Below are 11769 nucleotides of genomic sequence, written 5' to 3' on the forward strand. Positions count from 1 at the left end.
CGTGCCTGGCTCTGCCTGCACCCCTACCTATAATACACCCCTACTCCTCTTAGAGCCCCAGCACTGAGCTGGCACCGTAGGCTCTGAGACCCACGCCCTCTGCTTACAGTGTGTCTGGCAAATTACTGTCTCCATGGAGTTAAACTGACCCCTGGCGGACATTGTGGGAATGACAGGCTCATTCATTGTGAATCGGAGCTATAACTTGAGTATTTAAAAATGCTAACATTGTATTAGCTGCCACAGGGGTGCGCAAAGTTTGGGAGCTGTGCCCCCCCTGTGTGACAGCCCAGCGCTCACAACCCCCTTCTCTGTGACCCGGCGTCAAATGACGACCATGGCGACGCGTGCGTCATTTGACACTGAGTTGCGATGGCGATGCGTCCAGAAGACTAAAGAACCCCAGTAAGTTGAGGTTGCAGAGGCCTCGCACGGACCCCCTGCATTAAACTACAATGCCTCGGGGAAGAGCGCTGGGCCGCTGCAACCGCAGCACTCCCCCGGCAAAATCCTGCGCACCCCGGTATTAGTAGAAAGATCCCGGCTGGATACCGTGATATAATAGTCTCCTGATGCATGATTAATGCACAACAGTATAGCATCTTGTTTTTCATTCATACAAATGATGTCTCCGATGTCCGTGCTGAAGCAGCTCCTGTCTGACGAGTGCTGGTGATCTCACATTTTGTTACTGCTCCCCTTGAGGTTAATATTCTGTTATACAAAGTGTAACTGAGTATGACCTTAGACTTTTATCTTGTGAAAGACGAGAGACCTAAAGATACATTGTGGCCTTTAAAAGGTGTATCTGCTCCTCCTCTCCTCCTCTTTCCACTCTTTCTCTCTTTCTCTATCTCTCTATCTCTCTCCCCCCCCTCTCTCTCCCCCCTTCTCTCTCTCTCCCCCCTTCTCTCTCTCTCCCCCCTTCTCTCTCTCTCCCTCCCCCTTCTCTCTCTCTCCCTCCCCCATCTCTCGCTCCCCCACTTCTCTCTCCCCCTTCTCTTTCTCTCTCCCCCTTCTCTTTCTCTCTCCCCCTTCTCTTTCTCTCTCCCCCTTCTCTTTCTCTCTCCCCTTCTCTTTCTCTCTCCCCCTTCTCTTTCTCTCTCCCCCTTCTCTTTCTCTCTCCCCCTTTTCTCTCTCTCTCCCCCCTTTTCTCTGTCTCCCCCCTCCTCTCTTTCTCCCTCCTCCTCTCTTTCTCCCTCCTCCTCTCTTTCTCCCCTCCTCTCTTTCTCCCCCCTCCTCTCTTTCTCCCCCCTCCTCTCTTTCTCCACCCTCCTCTCTTTCTCCACCCTCCTCTCTTTCTCCACCCCTTCTATCTCTGTCTCCCCCACCCTTCTCTCTCCCCCGCCCTTCTCTCTCCCCCGCCCTTCTCTCTCTCCCCCGCCCTTCTCTCTCTCCCTACCCTCCTCTTCTCTCTCTCCCCCCCCCCCCCAGCCTTCTCTCTCCCCCCCCACCCTTCTCTCTCCCCCCCCACCCTTCTCTCTCCCCCCCCACCCTTCTCTCTCTCCCCCCCACCCTTCTCTCTCTCCCCCCCACCCTTCTCTCCCCCCCACCCTTCTCTCTCTCCCCCCCACCATTCTCTCTCCCCTCCCCCCCCCACCCTTCTCTCTCCCCCCCCCACCCTTCTCTCTCTCTCCCCCCCCCCCCCCCACCATTCTCTCTCTCCCCCCCACCCTTCTCTCTCTCTCTCTGATTCTCTATCTCTGTGGCTCTTTCCACTTCGCCTCCTGCTCCATGATAGAGATGATTGTTCCTCCTCTCCTGCCAGTGAATGTAAGTGGCTCCTCACTCCGGCAGCTGACGCGCGCCCGGCTAATTAGGCTGCTTTGAATCCTTTCTTCTGTGGCGGGTCTGAAGGGCACTCACTGCCAGCTGGGCGCTCTGCCCCCCTCCCCCACACAGGGCAGCAGAGAGAGGGGGCTTCAAGTATGGCAGAGCGGGCTCCCTGCTAGGACTGCTCATCTGGATCACTTATACAAGGCCTCTAGGGCTAGATAGTTAGTTTAACACCTCTAAGGCTAAATCAAAGACCTGAGACCGATGTCGCGCACATGGCTCCTTCAGGGCTGGTCACCTTAGAGTGGCCTGTCACGGGGACGCGCTTAATAACACATTTATATTTTGTGGGTCCTGATTGAGCAGAACAGGTTGAGCAAAATAAACTGAGATTTATTCCCTTGATAGGCAAACACACGACAACTGCAGAATAAACTTAATAATTACACTCACGGGTAGAGAAACAGAGGATAATGTCCAGAAAGGTGCCAAAGCACTAGAAGATTGTCCTTTAAAATGTAGTCCTTTTGCAAATTGCCAAATACATAGCCCCAGTCCAATCCTTCTGTGAATGTGCAAAGTCCTTTCTGGTTCTCTGGGATTTGCTGGATACCCAGGGCTAACGAAATCCTGAAGCAGGGCAAGTTTCCTTGTTGCGATGTTTTTAACCCCTTGCGTTCTGGAATCGTAGCCGCTGTACTTAGGTCTTATCCACTTGAAGAAATCAGGTTACAGCAACAACACAGGAATGAGGGGTACAGGCCTTTTTAAGGATAAGCCTCATCCCATTGGCAACGAATTATCTTGATCCTATCAGAACCTGCCATGTCACAGGGGCAAATCCTACAGCCAGCTCAGGTAACTCTGAGCATGCTCAGTGAGCAGCTTGGTAGCACTGCTAAGTAAAAAGGGCCCACTCATTTCTGGGGACGCAATGTCTGAAGTTTGGGTCCCGAGGTGTGAAATATCCAGGAGGAGTAACAGGATCTGCTACTCAGAAACATCCTGATTAAGTGACCCTTTACGAATCTGGGGTCTTTCATCCCAACAGGGGGCTCCTGTATGCATAACATTTGTTCCTACTGCTTCACAAAGGCAGGCAGACAAAAAAATAGCATCCTGCCGGTACATTTTAAAACAGTAACAGAAAGGCACTTCACTTCAGGTAGAGATTAGCCTGCAAAATGGGGACAGCCATGCATATAGAATTAACCCCTTCATCCCCAACGCGAAATAGGGGTAACCAGCTGAGCCCACTGCCTTTATTAATGCGCTGATTACCCCCATTTTCGCCACATGGCCAAAGATGCAGAGCTCTCTAGGACTGGTCAGCTCATGCAGCAATACCTCTAGGACTGGGTGAGCACAGTTATACATCCTATAACACCTCTAGGATAGGTTAGTGAGTGTTCATGTGGGCAAAGACTTGGAGAAGATGGACGTGTACGTGGTCGCTGTGTACGTGGTGAGTTTGGGGGCCTCTCACTGTGTGTCTCCCTTATTCAGCCTGAGAAGTTCCAGCAGCAAATTAGCTCAGTTGACTCTGGAGCAGATTCTGGAACATCTGGATAACCTGAGACTCAACCTGTCCAACACCAAACAGAACTGTAAGTACCAAGAGCCCCTGTTATAACCCCACAGATCGAGGTCCCCCTGTTATAACCCCACAGATCGAGGTCCCCCTGTTATAACCCCACAGATCGGGGTCCCCCTGTTATAACCCCACAGATCGAGGTCCCCCTGTTATAACCCCACAGATCGGGGTCCCCCTGTTATAACCCCACAGATCGAGGTCCCCCTGTTATAACCCCACAGATCGAGGTCCCCCCTGTTATAACCCCACAGATCGAGGTCACCCTGTTATAACCCCACAGATCGAGGTCCCCCTGTTATAACCCCACAGATCGAGGTCCCCCCTGTTATAACCCCACAGATCGAGGTGCCCCCTGTTATAACCCCATAGATCGAGTTGCCCCCTGTTATAACCCCACAGATCGAGGTGCCCCTGTTATAACCCCACAGATCGGGGTCATCCTGTTATAACCCCACAGATCGAGATCCCCCTGTTATAACCCCAGAGATCGAGGTCCCCCCTGTTATAACCCCACAGATCGAGATCCCCCTGTTATAACCCCACAGATCGAGGTTCCCCTGTTATAACCCCACAGATCGAGGTTCCCCTGTTATAACCCCACAGATCGAGGTTCCCCTGTTATAACCCCACAGATCGAGGTTCCCCTGTTATAACCCCACAGATCAGTGCTCTAAATCAGACATTTTGGGGCAGACAGGAAGTAGTTACAGGGGCAGACAGGAAGTAGTTACAGGGGCAGACAGGAAGTAGTTAGAGATGCAGGTGGCCTTGACCGCTGGTGGATCACATGGCCTGTGTCTGCTGTCAATTTCACTGCATCTTTTGTGACTTTCTCCCTTCCTAACAGTTTTCAGCCAAACCCCGATCCTACAAGCGCTGCAGCACGTGCAGGCGAGCTGTGACGAGGCACACAAGATGAAGTAAGTGCGTGGTACCAATGCGTCCGAACATAGCAATCTGACGGCAGCCATGTTTAGGGACCTGGGGGGAGGGGGGTCCGTTTCTCTGGGGGCAGTATGTCCATTTGTCCTGCGTATGTAATATATCTCTTGTATGATGTCTGTGCTGAGCGGGACCTCCCGTCCCAGTCTCAAACAAACACAATATCCCCCTGATACATTGTATAAGAAATATGTTTATTTAGGTTTCATCTTTCACAAAGTATCTATAATCCAGTCAGCGGGTGAAAGTTCTGTAATGTGTGCCAGGATCTAGCCAATGGGAACATGCACTGTACATGCTTACATATGTTGTGAGCCCTGCGTGTTATTACATGTCCCATGTGAGCCCTGCGTGTTATTACATGTCCCATGTGAGCCCTGCGTGTTATTACATGTCCCATGTGAGCCCTGCGTGTTATTACATGTCCCATGTGAGCCCTGCGTGTTATTACATTCCCTGCGTGTTATTACATGTCCCATGTGAGCCCTGCGTGTTATTACATTCCCTGCGTGTTATTACATGTCCCATGTGAGCCCTGCGTGTTATTACATTCCCTGCGTGTTATTACATGTCCGATGTGAGTCCTGCATGTTATTACATTCCCTGCGTGTTATTACATGTCCCATGTGAGCCCTGCGTATTATTACATTCCCTGCGTGTTATTACATTCCCTGCGTGTTATTACATGTCCCATGTGAGCCCTGCGTGTTATTACATTCCCTGCGTGTTATTACATGTCCAATGTGAGCCCTGCGTGTTATTACATTCCCTGCGTGTTATTACATTCCCTGCGTGTTATTACATTCCCTGCGTGTTATTACATTCCCCGCGTGTTATTACATTCCCTGCGTGTTATTACATGTCCCATGTGAGCCCTGCGTATTATTACATTCCCTGCGTGTTATTACATTCCCTGCGTGTTATTACATGTCCCATGTGAGCCCTGCGTGTTATTACATTCCCTGCGTGTTATTACATGTCCAATGTGAGCCCTGCGTGTTATTACATTCCCTGCGTGTTATTACATTCCCTGCGTGTTATTACATTCCCCGCGTGTTATTACATTCCCTGCGTGTTATTACATTCCCTGCGTGTTATTACATGTCCCATGTGAGCCCTGCGTGTTATTACATTCCCTGCGTGTTATTACATTCCCTGCGTGTTATTACATTCCCTGCGTGTTATTACATTCCCTGCGTGTTATTACATTCCCTGCGTGTTATTACATTCCCTGCGTGTTATTACATTCCCTGCGTGTTATTACATTCCCTGCGTGTTATTACATTCCCCGCGTGTTATTACATGTCCCATGTGAGCCCTGCGTGTTATTACATTCCTGCGTGTTATTACATGTCCCATGTGAGCCCTGCGTGTTATTACATTCCCTGCGTGTTATTACATGTCCCATGTGAGCCCTGCGTGTTATTACATTCCCTGCGTGTTATTACATTCCCTGCGTGTTATTACATTCCCTGCGTGTTATTACATGTCCCATGTGAGCCCTGCGTGTTATTACATTCCCTGCGTGTTATTACATGTCCCATGTGAGCCCTGCGTGTTATTACATTCCCTGCGTGTTATTACATGTCCCATGTGAGCCCTGTGGTACATGTTCTACAATCTACATGTTTCAACATGCCCTGTGTTATGTACCACACAGCCTTTCTGTTACATGTCCCATATGAGCCCTGTATATGGTTTTATGCACTGTGTGCTGTTGCATGCCCTGTATATGGTTTTATGCACTGTGTGCTGTTGCATGCCCTGTATATGGTTTTATGCACTGTGTGCTGTTGCATACCCTGTATATGGTTCCATGCCCTGTATATGGTTCCATGCCCTGTATATAGTTCCATGCCCTGTATATAACTGCCCTGTATCTGCTGCCTTTAGGTTCAGCGACCTCTTCTCTCTGGCCGAGGAATACGAAGACTCCACCAAACCCCCCAAGAGTCGGCGGAAAGGAGCCATGACGAGCCCCCGCAGCAGGAAGAACATGACCCAGCCAGCCAACAACGAGGAGGAGTCCGCGTCCAGCAGCGCATCGGTCAGTACCCCGACCTGGTTACTCATAGGACGACATTCATACGGAGCCACGCTGGTCCCGGAGAGACGCAGGTTCCGTGCAGGTTGTGATAAACGAGCTCTTCACAGATGTAATATTGTGTACGCAACTTTCCAAACCTCACAGGACTTCCTCAGCGTACATGTGAAGAAGACACCTGTGAGGTTTGGGAAGCTCTGTACACGTGAAGAAGAGACCTGTGAGGTTTGGGAAGCTCTGTACACGTGAAGAAGAGACCTATGAGGTTGGGAAAGCTCTGTACACGTGAAGAAGAGACCTGTGAGGTTTGGGAAAGCTCTGTACACGTGAAGAAGAGACCCGTGCGGTTTGGGAAGCTCTGTACATGCTGATATATTGGTCTGGTAAAAGTAATCACAACCTGCAACTAATCTGTATTCACAAACTCACAGTTTGTATGTAGGTGTGTGGTCAGCATTGTGCGTATGCGCTGGAATAGCAGAGAGCTGTGCGTATGCGCTGGGAATAGCAGAGAGCTCTGCGTATGTGCTGGAATAGCAGAGAGCTCTGCGTATGCGCTGGAATAGCAGAGAGCTCTGCGTATGCGCTGGAATAGCAGAGAGCTGTGCGTATGCGCTGGGAATAGCAGAGAGCTCTGCGTATGTGCTGGAATAGCAGAGAGCTCTGCGTATGCGCTGGAATAGCAGAGAGCTGTGCGTGTGCGCTGGGAATAGTAGAGAGCTCTGCGTGTGCGCTGGGAATAGCAGAGAGCTCTGCGTATGCGCTGGGAATAGCAGAGAGCTGTGCGTATGCGCTGGGAATAGCAGAGAGCTCTTCGTATGCGCTGGAATAGCAGAGAGCTGTGCGTATGCGCTGGGAATAGCAGAGAGCTGTGCGTATGCGCTGGGAATAGCAGAGAGCTGTGCGTATGCGCTGGGAATAGCAGAGAGCTGGGCGTATGCGCTGGGAATAGCAGAGAGCTGTGCGTATGCGCTGGGAATAGAAGATAGCTGTGCGTATGCGCTGGGAATAGCAGAGAGCTGTGCGTATGCGCTGGGAATAGCAGAGAGCTGTGCGTATGCGCTGGGAATAGCAGAGAGCTGTGCGTATGCGCTGGGAATAGCAGAGAGCTGTGCGTATGCGCTGGGAATAGCAGAGAGCTGTGCGTATGCGCTGGGAATAGCAGAGAGCTCTGCGTATGCGCTGGGAATAGCAGAGAGCTCTGCGTATGCGCTGGAATAGCAGAGAGCTCTGCGTATGCGCTGGGAATAGCAGAGAGCTGTGCGTATGCGCTGGAATAGCAGTGGGCTGTGCGTATGCCGTGGGAATAGCAGAGAGCTGTGCGTATGCGCTGGGGATAGCAGAAAGCTGTGCGTATGCGCTGGGAATAGCAGAGAGCTGTGCGTATGCGCTGGAATAGCAGAGAGCTGTGCGTATACGCTGGGATAGTAGAGAGCTCTGCGTATGCGCTGGGAATAGCAGAGAGCTCCGCGTATGTGCTGGGAATAGCAGAGAGCTCTGCGTATGCGCTGGGATAGTAGAGAGCTGTGCGTATGTGCAGGGAATAGCAGAGAGCTGTGCGTATGCGCTGGAATAGCAGAGAGCTCTGCGTATGCGCTGGAATAGCAGAGAGCTGTGCGTAGGCGCTGGAATAGCAGAGAGCTCTGCGTAGGCGCTGGAATAGCAGAGAGCTGTGCGTAGGCGCTGGAATAGCAGAGAGCTGTGCGTAGGCGCTGGAATAGCAGAGAGCTGTGCGTAGGCGCTGGAATAGCAGAGAGCTGTGCGTAGGCGCTGGAATAGCAGAGAGCTGTGCGTATGCGCTGGAATAGCAGAGAGCTGTGCGTAGGCGCTGGAATAGCAGAGAGCTGTGCGTAGGCGCTGGAATAGCAGAGAGCTGTGCGTAGGCGCTGGAATAGCAGAGAGCTGTGCGTAGGCGCTGGAATAGCAGAGAGCTGTGCGTAGGCGCTGGAATAGCAGAGAGCTGTGCGTAGGCGCTGGAATAGCAGAGAGCTGTGCGTAGGCGCTGGAATAGCAGAGAGCTGTGCGTAGGCGCTGGGAATAGCAGAGAGCTGTGCGTTGGCGCTGGAATAGCAGAGAGCTGTGCGTAGGCGCTGGAATAGCAGAGAGCTGTGCGTAGGCGCTGGAATAGCAGAGAGCTGTGCGTAGGCGCTGGAATAGCAGAGAGCTGTGCGGAGGCGCTGGAATAGCAGAGAGCTGTGCGTAGACGCTGGAATAGCAGAGAGCTGTGCGTAGGCGCTGGGAATAGCAGAGAGCTGTGCGTAGGCGCTGGAATAGCAGAGAGCTGTGCGTAGGCGCTGGAATAGCAGAGAGCTCTGCGTAGGAGCTGGGAATAGCAGAGAGCTGTGCGTAGGAGCTGGGATAGCAGAGAGCTGTGCGTATGCACTGGGAATAGCAGAGAGCTGTGCGTAGGCGCTGGAATAGCAGAGAGCTGTGCGTAGGCGCTGGGAATAGCAGAGAGCTGTGCGTAGGCGCTGGAATAGCAGAGAGCTGTGCGTAGGCGCTGGAATAGCAGAGAGCTGTGCGTAGGCGCTGGAATAGCAGAGAGCTGTGCGTAGGCGCTGGAATAGCAGAGAGCTCTGCGTAGGCGCTGGGAATAGCAGAGAGCTGTGCGTAGGCGCTGGAATAGCAGAGAGCTGTGCGTAGGCGCTGGAATAGCAGAGAGCTGTGCGTAGGCGCTGGAATAGCAGAGAGCTGTGCGTAGGCGCTGGAATAGCAGAGAGCTGTGCGTAGGCGCTGGAATAGCAGAGAGCTGTGCGTAGGCGCTGGGAATAGCAGAGAGCTGTGCGTAGGCGCTGGAATAGCAGAGAGAACGCGGCTCTGCAGAACGCAGGCTTCTGATTCACCATCTTGCTTCCCCGCAGGAGGAAGAGGACGCAAAGCCAAAGCCCAGTAAGAGGAAGCGGAAGGGCTCGGCTGCCGTGGGATCCGACAGCGACTGAGCGAGTCACGGCGACTACCTGGCTTCTGACCGTGTCTGGGCCGTGGGCCAGCGAGGACACCGGAGCTCCGTGCGGTGTGTGCTGAGGCGAGGAAGTGACCCTTTGCAGGGACGCTGCGTCACTGCCCGGCGTCGCACACCGCGGCATTGCCTTTTATAGCACTCACCCAGCCACCCCTGCTGTATCCACGCACCAGACACCCTGCGGAGGGGACGTGCTGGGAGAGACAGAGCTTCCCCCCCTCACACAACATGGAGGAGGGGGGGGCGGCGGCAAGGACCTTTATACAAAGTCTCCTATTTTCTTAGCGCACTGTAAATACTTCCGCTCCCGGGCGCTGCTCCCGAGCGCTGCTCCCGAGCGCTGCTCCCGAGCGCTGCTCCCGGCGGCTAAACAAGTGGCGGGTTTTTTTCTTTTCTTTTTTTTTTTTTTTTTTTTTAAAGAAAACTAAAATATTTTAAAACACAATTAAATGTTTTCCTGTTTTTCCGATCCTCCGCCTGGTTAAGCCCCCCTGGTTTTGGGGGGGCTGCGTCCCTGTGATGCTGCATTCGCCCCTCAGAGATGCCTCGATCTGTTGTTATACCAGGGTTGTAAGAGGCATGTAGAGCTCCCGGCGCCGTGTGTTCTGTGGGTTGGAGGGTTTAGGGGTACAGATCTGGGAGTCCAGCGGTCCCGTAAGGACCCGGAGCCTCATGTTCGTTGCAAAAGCCACATCTTAATATACCCCCTGACTCGCACTGGCCAGGGAGGATATCTCTACCCCCCACCCCTTATACTGCACTAGCCACCGAGGGTGTGTACCACCTCACCTGCCCAGCGAGCGTGTGTACCCACTGATCTGACCAGCCCAGCGAGCGTGCACCCCCTGATCTGCACAGCCCAGCGAGCGTGTACCCCCTGATCTGCACAGCCCAGCGAGCAAGTACCCCCTGACCTGCCCAGCGAGCGTGTACCCCCTGATCTGACCAGCCCAGCGAGCGTGTACCCCCTGATCTGACCAGCCCAGCGAGCGTGTACCCCCTGATCTGCACAGCAAAGCGAGCGTGTGTACCCCCTGATCTGCACAGCCCAGCGAGCGTGTGTACCCCCTGATCTGCACAGCCCAGCGAGCGTGTGTACCCCCTGATCTGCACAGCCCAGCGAGCGTGTGTACCCCCTGATCTGCACAGCCCAGCGAGCAAGTACCCCCTGACCTGCCCAGCGAGCGTGTACCCCCTGATCTGACCAGCCCAGCGAGCGTGTGTACCCCCTGATCTGCACAGCCCAGCGAGCGTGTGTACCCCCTGATCTGCACAGCCCAGCGAGCGTGTGTACCCCCTGATCTGCACAGCCCAGCGAGCGTGTACCCCCTGATCTGCACAGCCCAGCGAGCGTGTGTACCCCCTGATCTGCACAGCCCAGCGAGCGTGTGTACCCCCTGATCTGCACAGCCCAGCGAGCGTGTGTACCCCCTGATCTGCACAGCCCAGCGAGCGTGTGTACCCCCTGATCTGCACAGCCCAGCGAGCGTGTGTACCCCCTGATCTGCACAGCCCGGGGATCTTGTCTCTGTAGGCTGTTCCCGTGGCTCCGCTCCCCGTGTATACTGTGCGGGGTGCTGCTCCAGTGGCTCCGCTCCCCGTGTATACTGTGCGGGGTGCTGCTCCAGTGGCTCCGCTCCCCGTGTATACTGTGCGGGGTGCTGCTCCCGTGGCTCCCCTCCCCGTGTATACTGTGCGGGGTGCTGCTCCCGTGGCTCCCCTCCCCGTGTATATACTGTGCGGGGTGCTGCTCCGGTGGCTCCCCTCCCCGTGTATACTGTGCGGGGCGGAGGGCGGGGATGTTCTTTGGCAAATCAGTTCCTAGAAAACTGGACACTGCCTGTCCACGTCAGTTACACGTTACCCAGGAGTACTCCATATACGTGATGCCTGTATCACTGGCAATCGTGGCATCTCTGGCCTGTGGCTGGCGTGGTTAATGTATCCCACTTTTTAATACTAAATCTCAATGTCCTTTTTTCATGCAATAAAGAACCCTGTGGCCTGTTTTTATCCTCAGATGTGAGGGGCGGCTGTAATTATATGCAGATTGTGTTATATAGAGGTAGAAAGTACTGAGACCTATAGAAGGACGCAGTGTACAGCACTACACATTCTGATATATGGCACCTGTGCTGAAGAGCTTACAATCTATATAAGCCTGCGGCACAAGGAGTGGAAGTGACACTTCCCAAAGGTTACATACAGCTGGTATCAATAGTGAAAAGAGAATTAAACTACAAACCAAGCGCTCAACCTATTGTGAATATGGTGTATACAATAATAAATAAATTGATTGTAGTGAATAACAAAATATTAATATAAATAAGTGTGATGAATAATATATCCAAACTATGTGAGGATAACCAATTACCACAGTAGCCCACCAACCACCAAATTGAGGGAGGGTATGGGAGATATAGAGGCTGCCTAGGACTATAAACAAGCTAT

At 53.0% G+C, this 11769-nt stretch overlaps 1 protein-coding gene across 1 annotated transcript; it reads left to right on the forward strand.

Annotated features, from left to right (window-relative positions):
* The first annotated feature begins 3077 nt into the window (after window positions 1–3077).
* On the forward strand, window positions 3078–11337 carry LOC142476636 (integrator complex subunit 3-like). Its single transcript, XM_075581849.1, has 4 exons — window positions 3078–3383; window positions 4218–4290; window positions 6206–6359; window positions 9218–11337. The coding sequence occupies exons 1-4, from the start codon at window positions 3212–3214 to the stop codon at window positions 9293–9295; spliced, it is 477 nt and encodes a 158-aa protein (XP_075437964.1). The 5' UTR covers window positions 3078–3211; the 3' UTR covers window positions 9296–11337.
* Window positions 11338–11769: the final 432 nt, after the last annotated feature.

This window comes from Ascaphus truei, unplaced genomic scaffold, assembly GCF_040206685.1.
Source record: "Ascaphus truei isolate aAscTru1 unplaced genomic scaffold, aAscTru1.hap1 HAP1_SCAFFOLD_1630, whole genome shotgun sequence".
Lineage (NCBI taxonomy): Eukaryota > Metazoa > Chordata > Amphibia > Anura > Ascaphidae > Ascaphus > Ascaphus truei.

Coding starts and splice junctions, on each gene's coding strand:
- LOC142476636 (XM_075581849.1), top strand. CDS start 3,212: ATGGACGTGTACGTGGTCGCTGTGTACGTGGTGAGTTTGGGGGCCTCT. Junction 3,384..4,217: donor GTCCAACACCAAACAGAACT/GTAAGTACCAAG, acceptor CCTTCCTAACAG/TTTTCAGCCAAACCCCGATC. Junction 4,291..6,205: donor GACGAGGCACACAAGATGAA/GTAAGTGCGTGG, acceptor TGCTGCCTTTAG/GTTCAGCGACCTCTTCTCTC.